The 20,369-nt window shown below is 32.1% G+C and overlaps 1 protein-coding gene across 4 annotated transcripts in view; it reads right to left on the bottom strand.

Annotated features, from left to right (window-relative positions):
* Positions 1–20,094, bottom strand: part of LOC126826339 (DENN domain-containing protein 1A) — a 29,395-nt gene extending 9,301 nt beyond the window's left edge. For 3 of the 4 annotated variants that reach the window (XM_050555573.2, XM_050555570.2, XM_050555571.2), the window contains exons 1-17: positions 19,961–20,094; positions 16,998–17,062; positions 15,952–15,995; positions 14,865–14,914; positions 14,053–14,160; positions 12,930–13,089; positions 12,022–12,075; positions 11,044–11,105; positions 10,314–10,412; positions 9,115–9,171; positions 8,701–8,746; positions 7,744–7,845; positions 6,636–6,744; positions 6,217–6,350; positions 4,127–4,258; positions 3,650–3,709; positions 2,916–2,948 (exon numbers count right to left, since the gene is read on the bottom strand). In XM_050555573.2, coding sequence (XP_050411530.1) covers positions 2,916–2,948; positions 3,650–3,709; positions 4,127–4,258; positions 6,217–6,350; positions 6,636–6,744; positions 7,744–7,845; positions 8,701–8,746; positions 9,115–9,171; positions 10,314–10,412; positions 11,044–11,105; positions 12,022–12,075; positions 12,930–13,089; positions 14,053–14,160; positions 14,865–14,914; positions 15,952–15,995; positions 16,998–17,062; positions 19,961–19,977 — 1,332 coding nt within the window. In that variant the 5' untranslated portion in view covers positions 19,978–20,094. The remainder of the gene's footprint in view (positions 1–2,915; positions 2,949–3,649; positions 3,710–4,126; positions 4,259–6,216; positions 6,351–6,635; positions 6,745–7,743; positions 7,846–8,700; positions 8,747–9,114; positions 9,172–10,313; positions 10,413–11,043; positions 11,106–12,021; positions 12,076–12,929; positions 13,090–14,052; positions 14,161–14,864; positions 14,915–15,951; positions 15,996–16,997; positions 17,063–19,960) is intronic. The other variant, XM_050555572.2, reaches the window with a different exon arrangement.
* Positions 20,095–20,369: the final 275 nt, after the last annotated feature.

Below are 20,369 nucleotides of genomic sequence, written 5' to 3'. Positions count from 1 at the left end.
AAAGTCTGTTTTCTTCTTTAATCTACTTCTACATAAATATAGGACCTGGATTCAGAGGAAAATGACTTGTTTATAAACAGCACTTTAAATGCTTGCTGCCATTGCTTTATGACTACCAGTAAGTCTAAGTCAATATAATTACATTATATGGAATCAATAAATAAACTATTACAAATAGCTGATATACCTACACTACCATGCTATCTATCATTCCTTTATTTATAACATCATATTAAGTTGTTGGAAGTATCATGCACAAGACAGAGTATGCTACATAACTGTCTATAGAACACTACATCATGTACTTTCCATTTGCCATATCTGTCATAATATTATATTTTCAATTCTAATTGTGAATTATCTTTGCTTTAGACAATAAGACATGCTTATACCACTTCCCATTTAACCGGGAAGTTCACATAGCTAATAGAGAGAGACAGAGAAATGGGGTTCAACGTCCATTCGACACAAACTAGGTCATTTCAGGACTAACAATGACATATGGTTCAATTTTATTTCAATTATTCGCTTGCGCATAGGGGTCTTTAGCAGTGGGAGGAAAACAGAAGACCCAGAGAAAATCCACGAGGTTGGACATAGCCAATAGTTATTGTTGTACTCTAGTTATACCATATATTGTAAATCATTACAATAATACAAGCAACAAAACCTATGCCTAGAGAAGGTAAGCCATAAAGGTTGTAGTATTGTGTTTCTTTTATATAGGTAACTAGAACAGTATCAAACACTTTAAAAGTGATCAAGGGTAAAAAGTAAAAACCCATGATATAATAATCAGAGATTCATTCATGAGAAATTGCAAATTTACAAAAGTTAATATGTAAATTATGTTAATATTTCAATTAAGCGCTTTCAACAACCACTATATATTTTCATAAAATAAAAAATAAAGTTTATAAAGCCAATGAAATGGTCAGGCCTTGGTACAATATAAACTGTTAGTTAAAGATGCATTATGTAAGAGCTAAATCTGCCTATTACTATTACAGGTTTTTATTTTGGCTTTAAATGTTATATAGATGATTGTTTAGACATTTATTCACTAAAATCTAGACCATCGGATAGCGCAGATGTAAACGGATTAAAATAGAAGTGAGTCTGAGTCTAGATTAACAAGTAACATTGCCAAGATAATAAATAATATATGTCAAAACTTCAAACAGTGATAACGTCACTCAGAATAAATATATTAATTTTGAATTATCTATTTTGGAACTATTATTGCAAGAATGGCCAGTTCTTTATCTAAATCTTACATAATGCATCATTAATAAATATAATTTGAACAATAAACAATAACATTAACATGTTACTAAGAACATAAAAACAGAACTCTGTACAACAACAAAAACATTATAAATATAGAAAAAAATCAAATCAATTGAATTACAATAAAAATATCACCACCAAAAACAAAATATAAACTACACCCTATAAAACCATAAAGATTTGAAAGTTGGATTGAATATCATTCACACAGACACATACTTAATAGTCAACTGATAAAGATATATTTCCTCGACAGTAGCAACCCTAAATATATAACCAGACTGAATGCTAAAGGGAAAAATATTGTCTTTGAAATACTTTGGAGGACATTTTTTTTTTCAACAATTTTAAGGTAGTTTCCAGTATATTACACTTGTAAGATGATGGGTGTTAGCATTATCTGGTATTAATTATTTTGCATGATTTATTGAGGATTTATTAGGCAACGAGTCTATAATATGAATTTTCGAGGTCATTACAAATATCCAATAGATGACCTAATTATTCTGAGGGAATATATCTTTAAGTAATAGAAAATAATATTTATTACATCATGCCTAGCAGTATTATATCCTTTGTTAAATAATTTAGACTAACTAATATTGTAAAGTAGTACCAAGTTACTACCATTTCAACAGGGGAGTGTGCAGGAGTGCGGAATTTAATGACACAGGGTTGTAAAGCTGTTATGTTATTTGCACATATTTTGACTTGGAACATGAAACCATTGTTTGGTCTAGTAATTGACATTTTAATCTTCACAGTTTTCAATTACCTTTTATTTTTTCTTTACATAGTCTCAATATTTCCAGTCCAAATTTCACCTACAAAGAACGGCTGTCAGGAAAATATAGCATCCATTGATGGGTTGTTCCAATATACAGTTCAAGGAATGACTTACGGAAAATGTTGATCTCACTGCTATAATCTATATTCTTTGCAGTTGAAATTGCGACAATTAAGGATTGGATGATCAAGACTATGTTATATTTAAGTGATTCTGAATACCTCAATGTGTAAGAGATTTGTGGTTATCCATAATGTATTTTGTTTCAGTTTGATTTTCAACCTGTTGCACAATTTTTTTTTATTTTAGTATTTCACAATTTACAAAGTATGAATATAGCTAAAAGTTGGGGTATAAGTATGGAGTAAGTAAACTAGCGATCTCTAGCTATTGCTGCTATAGATCTAAACAGTGGCAACCCTTCTTTTTAACCAGACAGACAGACAAACATTTCTTAACATTTATTATTTATGCCAAAACATATTTTAATTAATAGCAACATAAGTTAAGCTCCATTACATTATTTTTTGTAATTACAAAAAAAAACCAAAAAAAAAAAACATAACGAAAACATAATTTACATATAACTATAAAAACCATGCCCCAAAAAATCATAAAAATTATAAAAAATTATTTGCGAACATATTCTTCTAAAGAAAATTCAACTGAATTTCAAAACATTATGCAATACTTTTTGTATCATGCGTCTTAGTTCTAAATTCTAATAAAAAAACAAAATGAACGTATATATACTAGTATGCAGGTTGCGTGATTAAGGTCAGGTATATATTAAAAGGTTAAAGGTCAATAATTATACCATGCTACATGGAGTACTTACTGACTGTACAGCAGTCGTCATCATAGGAGCGGCCTGTTTAAATAAACCACGTACAGTAGTAGAAATATATACAAACTTTTCTCTATATATAATATTAAGACCAATGTCTAAACAGCAAGTAATGATTCCATGTTTATGTGCCAGTACACACTAACAATTGTCTGCAAATTTGGAGAAAGCGACTAAGCCAATATATACCTCCAAAAGAAAATGAAATGAAATGGAGTTTAAAGACTGGGCTAATGAAGACGGGCATACGCCATACAGTGTGCTATGACGGAAATTTTGCCCGGGCAGCGGCACTATGGCCATATTGAATCCCAACTGCCAAGGGATTTTTTACGTGCACACCAATGCATACACAGGACCTCTGTTTTTCGTCTCATCTGAATGACTAGACAGCTGTCCTTATTAGGCCCTCCGTCCTGCAACACTGACAAGGGAAACCACGTGGGAAAATCCCACCTCCAAAAGAAAATCAGCACCAAAGAGGAGATACTTTTATGTTGTCATCATGGGCCTAGAACATTTAAGCATGGTTTTAGCTTTATTTCATTTAGTACTGCTCTAAAATACCTACAATATCAATTGCTGGTAAATGTATCTGAAACGAAAGTCCTGCTTTATTAGTATGCATGTAAGTAAAATCAAATGCTAGTTAGAGCCTCAAAAGAAATAGATTACATAGAAAACAGACATTGCAATATTTATTACACAGAAATAATCAAACTCACCTTCTCTTTAAGATCTGACCACATATCTTTACCACCTTTCTGTAATTTTTTACCTTGTTTCTGAAATATATATCTTATAATTAATAAATAGGTAATATTCTTATCGTTACAAGGATATAAGACAGAATTTAATTAGGATGAATTCTCTCTTATCATGATAGCAGACTGGTATCAATATACTAATGAAATGTTTTTGTTCGTCCAACAAATTATTTGTAACAAAGTGATGAGAGGGTGTGTTGTAACATTACGATTGTGTTTAGTCTAAATGCTAGCATGTATTGTATCAAAGGGTTCAGAAATTTTCTCCGTAACTGCAAAATCTTTTTGATTTATTCAATTTTTAAATTCGTTTAAATTTATTAAGTATAACCAGATAAATTAATTTACATAAACAATAAGATTCCTTTATACATTATACTTTATAAAATCAACTATAATTCATTGTATATAACCATGAAAACTAGATGAACATACCTTCATTTGGTTCTGCCATTCTTTATAACGGGATTGTGTATTGAGCTTATCCGCATATAACATAGACATTTGTTCAAATGTATCAGAGAAACCATAGCCTGTATTTAACATATCTAATCTACCATTAATAAACTATAATATAATAAAATACAAAATATTAATAAAATGCTATGGAAAACAAGCTAACAGTGAGGCTGATGTCCCCCGCCACAATCCCAAATTAAATAGATGACACATACTAATTAATTGCACATTTATCTTGTTCAAATGTATCGAGCAATCAAACCCATTACTCAGGCTAAGCAGAAAATTTTCACGATTGAACTCAGTCAAGGGTTTGAAACTATACAATAAGTTTCATCCCTCTCCATCAGTTATAATCAAAGTTATCTTGTCACAAAGCATCGACCAATGAAATTGCCTAGATCCGATTAGCTTTAGCAGGTAATATTAATCATTGAACACAATCAAGATATTCACCTCATGAACATCTACATCAAGTTTAAACATTATACCTCAATTAAAAGCAGAGTTTTTATGTTCCAAATTCTTGATTTGGCCAATCAAATTGCTTATCGCTACTTAGCCTAAGCAGAAAATTCTCATCAACAAACTTAGTCAAGATACTGATAAAATGAATCTATACTTTAAGTTTCATCTCTCAATTAATTAGTTATCATATCCCAAAGTCTCAACCAAACAAATTGCTTGTCTCTGCTTAGCCTTAGTGGAAAAAGCACGATTTAACTCTGTCAAGGCATTCACCCAATAGACACCTATACCGAAGGAGAGTTGTTGTGTTCCAAGTTTTGACCAATCAGACTGAAGTCTCTACTGCTCATTATCAAGTGTTGTCAAATTATTGATTTAATGAAACTAACTATACACGAAGTTTCATCATTCCAACACAATTAGAATCAAAGTAATTGGGCTCCAAAGTCCCGACCAATCAAATCGCTTATCATTCTGCTTACCCTGAGCAGGAAATGCTCATCATCGAACTTAGTTAAGGTATTGATGTAATGAAACTATACACCAAATTTCAACACTCTCACTTAATTAGAGGCAAAGTTAACATTTCCCAAAGCATAAAACAATCAAATTGCTTATCTCTGCTTACCCTAAGCTGAAAATGCTCATCTTCAAACTCGATCAAGGCTTTCCTTTAATAAACACCTACACCAAGTTTGAACATTCTAGCTCAATGTGTAGAGTTATTGTGTTCCAAAAAGTGTGACAGACAGACCGACCAACCAATTTTAATATCCGTTTTCTTTGAAAGACGGGGGACAAAAAAGTCAATGCATATGTAGGGCAGTTTTAGACTAACATAGCTAATGTTGTCTTTACAGTTGCGCTTCTGCTGTCCTTTCTTTACATTTTAATAAAGATCATTTACTAGCACCACTAATAGTAATAAACAGAACCATTTTCATTACTACTGAAGAGTCTAAATGGTTTCAAAAATCTAGAAGGGTATTCATTCTTGACCTGGACTTTGAAGAACAACCCAGAAATGATCAATTATCGATAGAAAACAAATACTTATTGGTCAAATAAAAGTCATAAACATTTCGGCATTAATATAAAATAGAAGGGTTCTAAGAAATGTTATGTACATGTACTGGGTCCCATCAATTATATAATATTAAAGATACATTATGGCAGTTCTCACTATAATAGTTAAAAACTAGATAATGTAAAGGGAATTTGCTGAAAATTTCAGTCAAATTGATTCACTCTGAACCAAGATTTTAGCGATTGAATTTTGGGCCTAGCCTCGATCATCATTACTAAAGTTGGTACAATAAAAAACATAGTCTTGATTATCAATTTTTTGATTTAATTATCAATGAGCATTAAGCAGCAGATAGGATTCTAATCCAGTAAAATATCCCAGGCTAGCGATGACATCGAAAGTGGATTATGGTCTGGATAAGTTAATTCATGTCTATTTAATAATTTAGATAACATTTCAGCCCTAAAGAAAAATGTTCAATTGAAAGATTTAGCTGTAGCATAATGTATGTTTAATAGTGTTTTTAATATGTAGTAAATTAAATGGAATTATTTCATAATAAATAACTTACTTGTTGAAAGATCTGTAACTGTAACATATTCTCTAGAAAACGTTGCATTGATTGACTTCTAGATACAACAAATAAATCAGGGTCAAAGGTTATTGGTTCTCCATGTCGGAAGCGTAAAGCATCTCTATAACCACCTGTATATATAATAGAATGTAGACCTGATAAAAATCTAAATGTTGGACAAGCAAACGTCATATAACAAACCCTCTAGATAACACAATGGAAGTCATTTGTTGACTATGACAAGGCACCATAATTTCAACTGCTGATCTAGATCGTCTACAAATGTTAACATTATGACCTGGATATAACCTTAACATGAATCTTCTCGCGCCACATGAATCACAATTTTCTAGAATTTAAGACTGTAATATTACGTCTGCAAGTTTCCAATAAAAACAGATAGTAAATTAAATTACCTATAAGTCTTACAAGTGCTTGAAGAAACGCCTTAGATATTGCATCTCCCGACTCCATCATAGAATTCTTTAATTTCTCTGGTCGCAAACATTTCTTTAAGAAGGCCGCCTGAAGAAAAAAACATAATAGCCATGCAACAAAAATGTGGGAGTACCAAAACAGTAAAATGAACAAAGAATAAAAAAATTTGAACAAACATTTTGCACTATATTGCTTTCACAACAAGGAGTTAAGTTTACTATGAAAATATTTTAAATTTCTCCTCAAGGCTAAATGAACAATCCCACCAGGTTCTATAAACTTTGTCCTGTATTACGGTAAAAAAATATATTAAATAATCAAAAATGGAAATAAGGAGAAAATATTAAAATTTACAGTTCAAATGTTATGTATTTCAAAAGAGCTGAGCTCCTCCACAAAATCTTAACAAGCGGTTTCCAAGCAAGATAACGCCACATTTTGCCAGAGATTGACAGAGAACACGCTATAAAAGTGATTTCCTTGCAATCAGTGGCCATAATCCAGGTAGTTAGGGTACGATATGCGCAATTATCAGAAAAACCTAGATCTTTGGGATATAAACATATTTTCAGTTTCATCAAAATCAGATAAAAATTGTAAACTCTACAGGACCCACTACCTTGGTATTACATGCTTATACACTATTTTGTCAGGCAGTTTCAGTCTTATATTCACGAAATTCGAACTCTAATGGTGATATATTTAAATGTGGACTTTTCACAACTCCCATTTTGTCATTTCAAGTTTACCTTGGTATCTGTTGATTTTCCACTACCATCTTAGAAAAATAAAGTAATAATAATTCTGCTATATTTTTTTGTACAAGCTTGTGTTTAGGTGACATATGTGCGCCTTCTCACCCAAAATCCTTGTGTCTACTCACTTAATACCATAACATGTTTTTAATCTAAATTTATAATTATCAAATTTCAATGAACCTTATCTTTCACTTCAATAGAAACTATTACAAGACAAATGATCAAATTTTTTCAACAAAACTGATCATAAAAATTGAAGACAATGTCTGTCTCTTCCCTTAACTTTTGTGAAATTCTTTGTGTAATGGTGCAATAAAGTATATCATACCACATCTTCTGGTATATCTTGAAAATCAGTATGTGTAGTATGTACAGTATTATTATCAGCATCTACAATCACAGCATCTCCTATCTCCATCTTCATCACTTTCTACAAAATATATCATTATCACAGAAAACATAATTAACTTTTCACTGTAAATCAGTGGTTCTCAACCTTTTTTTGCCAACGTCACACCTCAGAACACATGAAAACATAGCGGCAACCGGGCTAAATACATATGAAAAATATTCAATATTTGCAAAATAGAAACATGGAAAGTCAAACGGCATACAACCGTAGACAGAGACTAGTCATAGGCACATAGACTGACTCGAACTAAATGAAGAAAAACATAGCTAAGAACTATTAGTAGACACACCTGTGAATACTCAATTGGGATCCTGTGTTTTTTTGCATTTTTTAAGTGTGCTGTTCAAAATTCCGCGGCACAATTAGGAAGTGTGCCATGGCACACTGGTTGAGAATCACTGATGTAAATCAACAAATAGTCGATAGAACTGATGACATTAAATAGCATTAGTGCTTTGGACATCTTCATCAGCTTGTAAAAAAATATTTTATAATAGGTTTACACTAAGTAAGTCAGAACACAGACTTTTGACATTTGGATTGTGATATTGTAAAATAGTGTGCCAGGTAAGGCAACATACGCCCACTAGCAGTTTCATCATTTGGACTTTTAACAAGACTCTGCATCTTGTGATTTTTTTCCCCAGTTTGAGGTTTTTAAATACTTTTGTGAAGATCGTTCAAGAATTCAACATCAACTATTCCTGAAAATTGTTTGAAAATTGCTGAAGTATTAAACTCTGTAGACAGAGTAAAGTATATCATAAGTTGCATATAAGTATGAGTGAATGGATCTAGTGAACATACAGAGCCAATGACAATATACGACCACAAGTTAGGTCAATAGTATAAGGTAAAGCATGTTTAACTTACTGGCAGTAAACTGGAATGTACACCAATTAAATATGGCATAGGAGCACTGTAATAAGACAAATATTAAATACATGAACATAATTTACATAACGTCTTATTAACGAAATGAAATGAAGTTTAATGTCCTACTGTTCTGCGCCGACTCGGCTACAGAAGACAGCCTTCTTTTTAACAGCTGACAATGAACATATTTGAAAATCTAAAAGTCAAGCACTGTCATCATTATGTGTCTTGTACAAATATAGTAATAATAATTCTGTCTTTCTGTTCTTCAGATGTACAAGTTTGAATGTGCTTAATTACATACCAACAACAGTATTTTTACATTTAAATTGTACATATTTTTGAATTTTGATCTGGCTTGAACCTTTAAGAGATAAAAGTAATAAATCTTGTTAATAATAGAGTTATTACCTGACATATTCTATTAAATTACCATGAGCTGGCAGTAAAGGTATAAATAAGTGCTGCCTGAAAAAACAATAATTATACATTCACTATTAATGTTAATAAAAATTATAACAGTTGTAAAGCAATAAATTGATAAATAGAAAAGACATTAGTCTTGATCATTCTAGCCCATATTGTCTCTGCTTTGACAACAACGAAGGAAGGGGTGGGTGTCCTAGTGGTTTAACATGCACGCTTTAAGTCATCTCATGAATGCTTGTACTCATAACCTGTGTATAGATGACAGATTGTGATCTACAACAATTAAATTAAACCACTCAGACCCCCAACACCTTATACCAGAATCAATTAGAAGGGTTATCCAGTCCTTCATATTTATAAAATAGTGCAGGAGCCATAAAAAGCTCCTGATACCTTGAATATATACAGTTTAAAAGTAAACATAAACTGAAAGTAGTTTATTAATCTCAATATTTAGGAGAGCGATTTAGCTAATTTGCAGGAGTCTGTAATGACTCCTTCGAAGGAAAGCCGACGTGCGTCGAGAGGAGCAGGAACAAAAGCTCCCCTTAAACGTGAAGGACTAGTTATCTGGGTTGACATACCCTGTTCTTGTGCATTAAAACAATTTAATGGTTTGACTCAATTCCATGTGCATGAGAGTCAGATATCAACTTGGTTCCCTGTTTCATATGAAACTTGGTGAGAATTGATTTATCATGCAGCTTCACACTCAACTGTTTATTATTAGAACAAATCTTTAAATATTTTTTTTTCTTTTTGACTATTTTTATCATTAGGTCTAGCCTACTAGTACTACATATTATTATAAATGTATATTGCAAAATGTCACTTAATGAAATGAAGTTTAACATCCTACTTTTCTGCAGTCAGACCTAATAAAGACAGGCAGTGTGATATGAGGGGAGTTTTTGCCCAGTGTTGCTACAGCCTATCCAATGTGTTCAAGGGACCTTGTTTTTTTTGGGGTCCATCCAAAGGACTAGATGCTGTTCCTGCACCACTGACAAAGAGGAAACCACACCAGAAAATCCTGATGAACTTTCTTATCCAAATGTCATTTAAACCCTCTACGATCACTCTTTATGTAACTAATAAAAATATGATACCAAGGCAAAGTAGTTGACTACCTATAGCTATAGAATATAATATTTTTGATATAAATGAATAATTATACTCACCAACACATAGGATACAGTAAAGCTGATGCAGCATGGATACAAGATGTTAATCTACTTAATTTCTTTGATGTAAATAATACTCTTCTTTCATTTAATAAACTGTAATATATTATTAACATTTACTGAAATCATTTAAAACAAAACTAACATACGCTATGAAATAGAAAAGAAACAGTGCTTAGCCTCAATTAGAAAAAAAAAGTACAGATGTTTCTGTAACATACTTTTGATGGAAATCAATACACACCTCTTGTTATACAATTGTAACATCAATGAGGCATATGAAAATGGGATTTAACAGAACTAGGTTATTAGGGGACTAACACAATGGGACGCATGATTGTTAATATGGAACATATATTATAACACATTTATGCAATTGCAATCTAATAGAAAACAATTATTTTTTTTAATAATCAAATTCAGTGGCCTAAAGGGGTGTTTAGCAGTTGGATTAAAAAAGAGAAACCAGTGAGTTTAGGAAGTACAATCATGGGATAGTAATTACAACATGTATAGATGATAGACCTAATGATCTTCAGCACATCACTGGACAATTAGAATACATCCCACCCACCTTCACAAGAAAAAGCTTGAAATATAAATCATAAATCATATCCTGAATCAAAAGCAAGTTAAGAACATGGTTGTCCTCCTCGGAGATTTAGAAAATGAAATACAGAATAAAGATATTAAACTGCTGAATCTGAATGAAAATAACTTTACTTACTGTGCGAATATAATCATCATATTATTAGTATCAATTGCATTATAATATTCTGTTAAATTTCTCTGAAAACAAGTAAAAAGATAGTTAACCAGGCAACAAAACATACCCCTCTAGCAGCTATATGTATGTTGTCCGAGCAGTCCACAAACGTTTTCATATATTTTTTCTTTAGTAGATAATGTGAGCTTTCACAAGACATGAATGACAACCAATGAAGGACTTTTTAACATAAATAATTCAAAATTGATTGGCTTCTGGTTCTTTATTTATTAGACAAAACATTTACTAGTTAACAGGTTATATTTGTTATCGGAAATCACGGAAAATCACTGAGCTTCTTGGTCTCGTACACATTGAAAGAAAAGTCACTCAAACCATTTTTTTTGTTAAATCACAATAAATAATCTATTAAAAAGACTTCTGTTTCGAAAACTTATTTAAGCTTAAAGACAAAAAAGGCTTATTTTATTTAATAAATGTCACAAAATGGACTTCACCATGTTTCCGGCCATCCATAATTCTCAACCAATCAAAATTAAGATTAATAGTTACATCGACAAACCGTTGACGTCAGAGTGCAATAGCCTAACTGATGACATGCCTGAATGTGCCGCTTTCAGGTGTTTAAATAAGACCAGCAAAATTGGCAAAATGCATCTTGAAAACAGTGCATAAATTTCAAGTCAAATGAATGATACCTTAAGCCTCATCAGTGTCCAACGAACAGAAGTGACCATAATTATTGACCATATTTCAATGCTGGCTTATAAAATCCATGTTTAATTAAATGTATATCTGTTTTCTTTCCGCTTCTGGCGATTGTAAACAGAAGTACAATACAATACAATTAGGGGTTGTTAGACACCTTGGTATCAAAATCAGAGAATCAGAATTTGAATCATTTGAACAGAGCAAGGTATTTCTACCCCTACTCACATTTTTAACATACACATGTATTAAATTCATTGTAAAACTTACACTAGCAGGAATACTGGGAAGTTGGGCAGGATCTGGTCCACTAAAACTAAGCATCTATAATGAAGAAAAACAATACAATTAAAGAGTTTGTAGGATTTAGGATAGGCAGCTACTCCTAATTTTCATTTCTTCTTTTCAATATAAAGGGGAGGTAAGTCCATTCCAAGGACTATAGATATATTATAAAGTAAAAGTCTGTTACTACTTCATTCTAACTGGCTTTAAATCACAGATCAAGCTTACTTTAAAGGAGAATATAAGCTTTGTTTTATAAATAATGTATGCCAATATTGGTTCTTAAGATGAGCAGAAATTACAGATTGTGTACTACGGTCCCACATGTTGTTTGTAGCTGCACCAAGACAATGTGTGATATCCATGTAAAGCTAAAAAAAATAGTTAAGAACTATCCTTTTCTAAAAATACATTTATCTTAGCTAATTCTCAACTGACTGACTTCAAAAGTAATTTTAGAATTCAATAAAAATCATAGCCAACAAATTTGACAATTTTTTTTATTTTATCCCTCCAATGTTTAGTTTTTCATCTGGGGTTGCAACACAGTAAAAATATACCCAAAATAGAATTGTGAGATTATGTAAATTTTTCTACAAAATGTTTTCAAAGATACTTATTTTCATAATTGAACATATGCCTATCAGAAACCAGGTTGTCTGAGCAGTTATGAGCTAAACAACTAAAGATTGGACCATAATTCAAGCCTCCAGGATGCTAACAAGATTTCAAAGATATTATCGAAAAATCAGTGAAAATCAATAATGTTTATCCTTTCAATAAGATATACAATCAATATAAATTTCGAAAGACCTGCATGGTGTATGCCAGTCTTCATTAGCCCAGTAGGAGCAGAAAAGTAGGATGTTAATATCCTATTAATTCATACATACCTCTTGTTGAGCTACTATAGTGACTGGAACTTTTGGCATTGGAATTTCATGATTATATGTAGCTTCCAATAATGGTATGGCACAATTCATTTCTGATCTATTAAGTATTTCAGCGATCATATTTAATAACTTATAGAATATCTCAAACCATGGTAGACAACTGAAATATATCAATAAATATATACATATAATATACTTCTATATCTACATTTATAATTAATACAAGAACTACACTGTTTTTGACAACTTTAAATATCAGTCTTAATTTGAATAAATATTGTTTAAATCAACTATTCTGTATATCAATGTCAGGGAAGACAACTGTTGTTTTTGTAACAACTTCAAACTATAGGTGTTCAAACAATATCCATATTTTCTCTAAAGGAGAATAATGAACCAGTTACTTCCCCTTTGAATATATAAAACTGGTTGGAAAGTTGTTTCCATTTTTAGATAGATGTCAATTTCTTTGTTAAAACCGTTGATTGTGAGAGAGAGGAATGGGGTTTAACGTCCACTCAACACAAACTAGGTCATTTCGGGACCAATATATGGTTTAATTTTATTTCAATAATTCGCTGCGCATAGGGGTCTTTTAGCAGTGGGAGGAAACCTGAGGACCCGGAGACACCATGAGGTTGGACAGGCGACCCTACTCCTTGTCATGTACAACCGGGGATTTGAAACCACGCCAGTTGACTCAATGACAGGCCTTATGATACATCGTGCACGTGCTAACCATTCGGCCATCCAACCCCCCTGTTGATTTCATTCGAAGGATTATGATAACCTTGCAAACTAAATATTGTGACATGAAATCAAAAAATGGTTGAATTCCTTTCAATATTTACAAAGATCTGATGAATTGTAAATTTCACAACATTCAGCATCCCCTAAATATAAACAAACCAGCACAAACTACAAGTGTACGGCAAAATGTTTTAATGGGTCTCCTTTTAATCCAACGGAATCCTTGCTGGGATCGGCGTGAGATTATCTATAGTTGATGATTTGACTTCATTTTCATAATTAAATGATAATTAATCAGTATAGTGTGGATTAAGAAGTGGAAACACTGGTGGTTTTTTAACATTTACAATATAAAGTGAAGAAGTATCTATACCTGACAATACATAATGTTGTTGGTGCTCCTGGTGTATGTCGACAGAAACCAAATTTAAATTTACCATCTATATCCGTAAATACAAAGGTAAAATGATCAACTGCTCCACTGTAAAATACAACAATTTAATATTTAAACAACAAGGTTAATGGCAGACTGCGTATGAAATGACACTACAGAAAAATATATCTTTAAATTTTTAAGAAATAAAGAAAAGTTTAATTTGTCATGCAGGTGATAAGTAAAATGTCATGGACCAACGCTCAATTACAATGTCCAGAAAATACATGTATTTCTCAAAATAATACAGGTTCCCAATCTTTTCGTCTTGTTTACCGGTGGCAACATTTCAAAGGTAAATGCACTACTACCCTGTTTTATTCTGTAATATATACACCCTACCATCAAAAGGACAAGTTAAAATACTGTTTCTCTAGGTCATATTGGGACTAACATGGTAAATTTTATTGCAATAATTCGCTTGTTTTCTAGGTGTCTTTATGCAGTGGGAGAAAACCCACAACACTACTCCTGTACAAACAAGCATGAGATAGAAACAACACAACTCAATTGCAGACCATCTAAAGACAAGGAGTTGGACCACGCAACCATCCAATCCCCAAAAGTTCAAATAATAATAACAGGTTGGACCACTCAACCATCCAATCCCCAAAAGTTCAAATAATAATAAAACGGTTATTCCATTTGTTTTCTTCCGAACTTCAGATATTTTGAAAAATTATAAATCAAAAAGAAATGTGTATTTTTTATACAAATTGTAGAATAAATATAATTAGGGTAGAAATACTTACCAATCTATCTCACAGGGATATGCAAATTTTGGAGAGGATTTTAGTACTTCCTAAAAAAATAAAATAAAACATAACTCTGCTTGAAATGGGTAGAGTTGGCAATTTGATAAATGGGGCATTACACTACTATACAAATGTAGAGAAGATCATACACAATGATACTGGTCAATGGTCAATGCTGTCACTGAAATGGACTGCAATATAATTCAGTGGCTTGTGACACAATGTGAGATTGTCAATGATGACAAATATCCACGTTTGTTCATGACATTGTTTGACAATATAACATTATTTGGGTTTTAGGTCTTCTGTTATGTTTTTTGTCAATTGTCTGTGCATTGCCCAAGTGATGAAGAGAAGTGTTTAATGGCCAATTTAAAAGATTTTTTGCATCATTGCTCTATCACGGGTATTGAACTAACCATTCTGACATAGCTTGGCGATATCACCTCGGTGAAAGCGGACGTAAAATACAACTACCTCACACACATAGCTCTATGTACAGATATATCAAGAGTAAGAACATAAAATCTGTTTATCTCAACATTGGTTCTATTTGTGCAGCTAATATTTTATATGTCGACATAAATGAAATGGGGTTTATTAACTGGATTTTACTTACTTTACATAGCATATCAACACAATCTGATTAAAATACAGATCTATATTTCGTTTCGTTTTTTTATACTTTCGATGGCCTACACTACATGAAGATCTGACAAGTTATAGCGATAGGTCACGTCAGGGGTCAAAAGACCGATTTATGACCCTATGATGTCAGACATTTGATAAACCAATCAGCATTGATGTTACTAGTGGATTACCCACAGTTCCGTGCAAAACACGCCTAAAGCTTGCCGTAACAGACCGTTTCATTGGCTTATCCCTGACACCATTCAGAACACGAGTTAAATAACAACTCTTCCAGATCAAAGTGTAGTAAAAACAAGTAAAACGAAATTTTGAACTATAAAAACGAAACGAAATAGGATCTGTGTTTTAACCACACTGCATATCAACACATTAAACCAAATTAAGATTTTTACTTTTAGACATTCTAAATAGTATAATAAAATATTCATTATACCTGATCTTTGTAGTATTCAGGATATTGTTGAAGTATAAATGGTTCTGGAAATAAATAAAAATTTAGAAATAATTTTACAATGTCAGAAGCTTAGAACAAATGAATCAAACCCTTTCAATTTTAAATCAACAACCTGAAAATGAAATGGATTTAACAGCTTACTTTACTGCATAAACTGGGTTAAGGAAGACAAGCATACATCATCAAGACTTGACAAGAGAAATTTTGCTGTGACAGCAGTGGTTCCACCTATTCTTATCCAAATACCAAGGGTTATTTTATGTGCATGCCAGCATGTACAACGGACCTCGGTTTTTCCACGCATCCATACGATTAAAAATGAATAGCTCCTTGCCAGTCTCTTCATCCTGCACCACTGAAAGGGGGATCCAAAATGCAGAATTTGGAAGATTTTTCTTGGCAAAAAACAGTATCGAACCCAGAACCTCCTGTTCAGTAAGTCAACAGTCCAACACTACCCACTGAGGCTCCCTCAACAACCCGAATAATGAACGTAGACATTATTAAACATGCATTATGCAAGAGCTACATGTAAATCTGTCTAATGCAGGTTTTTCTTTAGGCCTTAAATGTTATATAAACTATTAATTAGACATTTATTAACATGACAAGACCATAATCAACTCTCAATGCAATCAGATAGGTCGGATTTTAAAAAAAATTAGAACATTAGAACGGTTTGACCATTTTATGATTTAATTTTAAAATGATGAAGCGAGGCTAAGACTCGAACAACCAGTACGGTAGTTACAATCAGTGCACACATCTTGTCAAACCTTCCAAGGCTAATATCTTCACTCAGTAATTTCAATTAAATTTTCAATACATGTATATTCATTTAGCATTATCTATTTTTGAACTTTTATTATAGCAGAAACAGACAGCTCTTTATCTAAGTAAATCTTACATAATGTTTCTTTATGTTAATATTAGACTTAGCTCAATTTATTTACAGTTCCAATTCTTACTTGGTATTATAGTTCATAGATTTGTAAGATTTGACATAAGTTTTATAACAAACATACCTTCAATTTCTCCATTTGGTTTAGCCACTTCCATAAACACCTCAAAAAGTTTCCCAGGAGATTCTCTACAATAAAATTTAATTTTAGATGTATTAATAAAAATATATTTTATATGTAGAATTATGAATTTACTAATTTCAGTCTGGATTCCCTGGATATTGCTTCCTTATCTAACTGATTTTTAATAACGTTTGACAATATTTAATGGAGCATATTAACTAAACTATTTTGGGTAACCATTTTATAAATATTCCAATATATGAATGATTTCTAAATCCCAGACATCCTTCAGCTTGGAAAAACAGTCTGTTGTTTGACAGTGAATAATAAGCCATTGAAGAATAGAATTCTAATTAGTAAGTTTGAATAAGTCTGCATCTGCATTCCGAAATGGATTGAAGTTGAAAGGTTTTTGCTGACAGAATATGCTGACAGACATGTTATTCCATAGAAAAAGTGTTATTTGATTGCATATTTGTCCCAATTACTAAATTCCATTTAAAGAATATTTTCTCCATGTAAATTATAAAAGTTCTTTTTCTAAAGGTGTATTTACATGTATATTTATCAACTAATTCTGAACCGATTGTCATTCTTCAGAACTTAAGGCCAACTAATCTGTTCCAAAAGTTTTAACAAAATCAAGAGTGTTGTGTCAGTGTGCCTTTATCCATTGATTTACCATATTTATTTTCAATATGTGTCTGCCTTCTATTATATCTGACTTTAATTTAAAAGCTAATTTTTTAAAATTAAGTATGACTCTACGGTACCGTAACAAAAGTATGTAAGACATGTATGTGGGCCTGTGCAAAAGGTCCTTGACCTTACTGACTGATGATGCTAGTTAAAGTAGTTTATCCTCATTAAAGGTTGTCAACAACAAACATTATTATGTTTTTAAGTAGATAAGTTCAGGATGTTTTTTAAACAATTATGATATCATCTCTAACCTAAGATATAAACCAGGAAGTATCAATAAGACAAAAATTAGTTCTTTAGATTGTATATATTACAGTTTAGTATAAGATAGAGATTTGTCCCTTCACATAATACCCCACATCCTATCAGATTCCTTCGTTAAAAATATGGTTACGATTATCAAGTCTCGCGCTTCTAGCTAAAATGTCTACATGTGACAATAGTGTTGCAAAGTTCAAGGTTCGATCAATGTCAAGGTTGCTTCAGAAACATGCCCTGCATTATACTACATGTACTGGTATGTAGATAACGTTTTCTGCTCCACCATGACCAGAGAAAAATTGTCAATGTTTGTCAGCAGAGCACACATATCGTGATACTGTGAGAGTGAATTGCTGGTTGTATTTGGATGAATGAGTTATTAAAATGCATGCTTCACAATGATTGGGAAAATCTGAACAATTAATTAATCATGGCCACACGCAGGGAGGTGGAATGAAAGGAGTAGAAGCTCCTTCGTAATTCTTCAAATTATTTTGTTCTCCTTTGAGAATAAGTTTCATCACTTTTTTGGTCTCCAAATGCTATCTTAAACCGTCAAGAAAATGTTAATCATGATAAAATGACAGACCTGTACTTGGTATTTTCAGAATGACAACAAAATGCAAATTAGCGTGATCTGAATATTAATTGTCCACATAAATTTCATAGTTATTTGTGCTCAAGTTTCATCTTTCACATAAAGTGTTATTCAATCTGAATTTGATATGTACAAGCACAAATGACGGGTACATTACATAATTCTTTCTTTATAATCATTTTCTTGAATTACTTTAGCTTTCAAACCCTAAAACCCTAAATGAACCTGTTAGAAACATCTTAACTGAACATGCAGTTTGGACAGACTTATAAATGTTTTCAAATCGATAACAGTTTCCGTTTACAAAAACAGGATCAAGATTATTGAGAAGGTATTTTAAAGAACCACAACGAGGCGAATAATAAATAAATCAAATTAAACTAAAATTTAAAAGAAAAAGAAAGAGATTTCTGAATTTGAATTTGGTGGATTTGACCTATCATCCCATGCAGGTCATTTCCTATTTCATACACATAGTTTGGAAAAAAGATTTTGGTTGGTTGGATATATTTTTTAAGTTTATTTAATGTCTTAAAGTCTCTAACTCAATATCATCCAAAGTCTTTCGTCATGAAAACATGAATTATTTGTCAATTTAAATCAGCACTGATGTTGTGATCTTACAAGGAATAGATGGGCTTCTGATATCCAATACTTAAAGATACTTTTACGCGTACAAACTATGTGATTTGATGCTATATTTGGACTAACTAATTAATCTATCAAAAATTGGCTTCAAATCCCTCTCCAAACATTGTAGGCCTATTCGTCGGGAAATACCGCAAATTATAAATAAACTGTTGTTAGATGCCATGTTAGTCAGCTCAATTCATTGAGGGTGGGTCAATTTTTCAGAATGTATTTTTTGTTACTTATCCTCCATTTATCATACATATTCAAGCCTCAGTAAATTTTCAATTATTGTCTGTCAACTACTTTTTCCACCATTCAATTTCGAATTTTGCTGTAAGCTACAACTTTTGTGGTGTGGTGTGGTGTGATAGTGAGGATGCTAGATGTGCCGACATCAGAATATCAAAGAGCTGCCTAACTTGCTGGGTTATACAACTTACAAGTCACAACATTCATTATGACATTATTCCATGTCTTTATTCCTAAGAATCAAAAACTGCAGGGGGCATATTACAATATGGTGTTTATCTGCATCTGCTTGGTATTTGTGGTACTTCAACCATATGTATCATTATGAAAAGACCCTGTATTCAACCATTTTACCATTAGGTCAGTAAAATAGGCTATACGTATGTCATAAGAAGTTCAAACAAAAAGGGGATCGATCTAAGTCTAATCTTGATATTTGAAAAGGGATAATTAAATGTCATCGTCCTGGCAGATGAATCATCTTAAAACAACAATCTGTGTGGGGTTTTCACGTAATTACCTGAGACGAGAACCCATCGTAGATTCTCTGAGGGCTGCACAGCTACAGTAACATACAGCGTATATTATTTACTTTCCTCTATAAAAATATTCTATTTTTCAACAAAACAACTTTCTTTAGTTTAACAAACCGGAAGACATGTCATCACGTGATAATCGGAAACTCCTTTCATAGTCTAGATTTCCCAGTCGTTTTCTAGTGTTGCGTCTACTGATCTATATATAAATAGATCAGTGATCGCGTCCCACATTATATAAATATATATATAGAGAGAAATGGGGTTTAACCTCCACACCACACAAACTAGGTCATTTCGGGACTAACATATGTTTCAATTTTTATTCAAATAATTCGCTTGTACTTCTTGTAGGGGTTTTTAACCGGAGGACCCGGAGAAAACCACGAAGAT

Source organism: Patella vulgata, chromosome 1 (assembly GCF_932274485.2).
Source record: "Patella vulgata chromosome 1, xgPatVulg1.2, whole genome shotgun sequence".
NCBI lineage: Eukaryota > Metazoa > Mollusca > Gastropoda > Patellidae > Patella > Patella vulgata.
The sequence above is the reverse complement of the archived record's forward strand: the minus strand, read 5'-3'. Positions and strand labels throughout refer to the sequence as shown.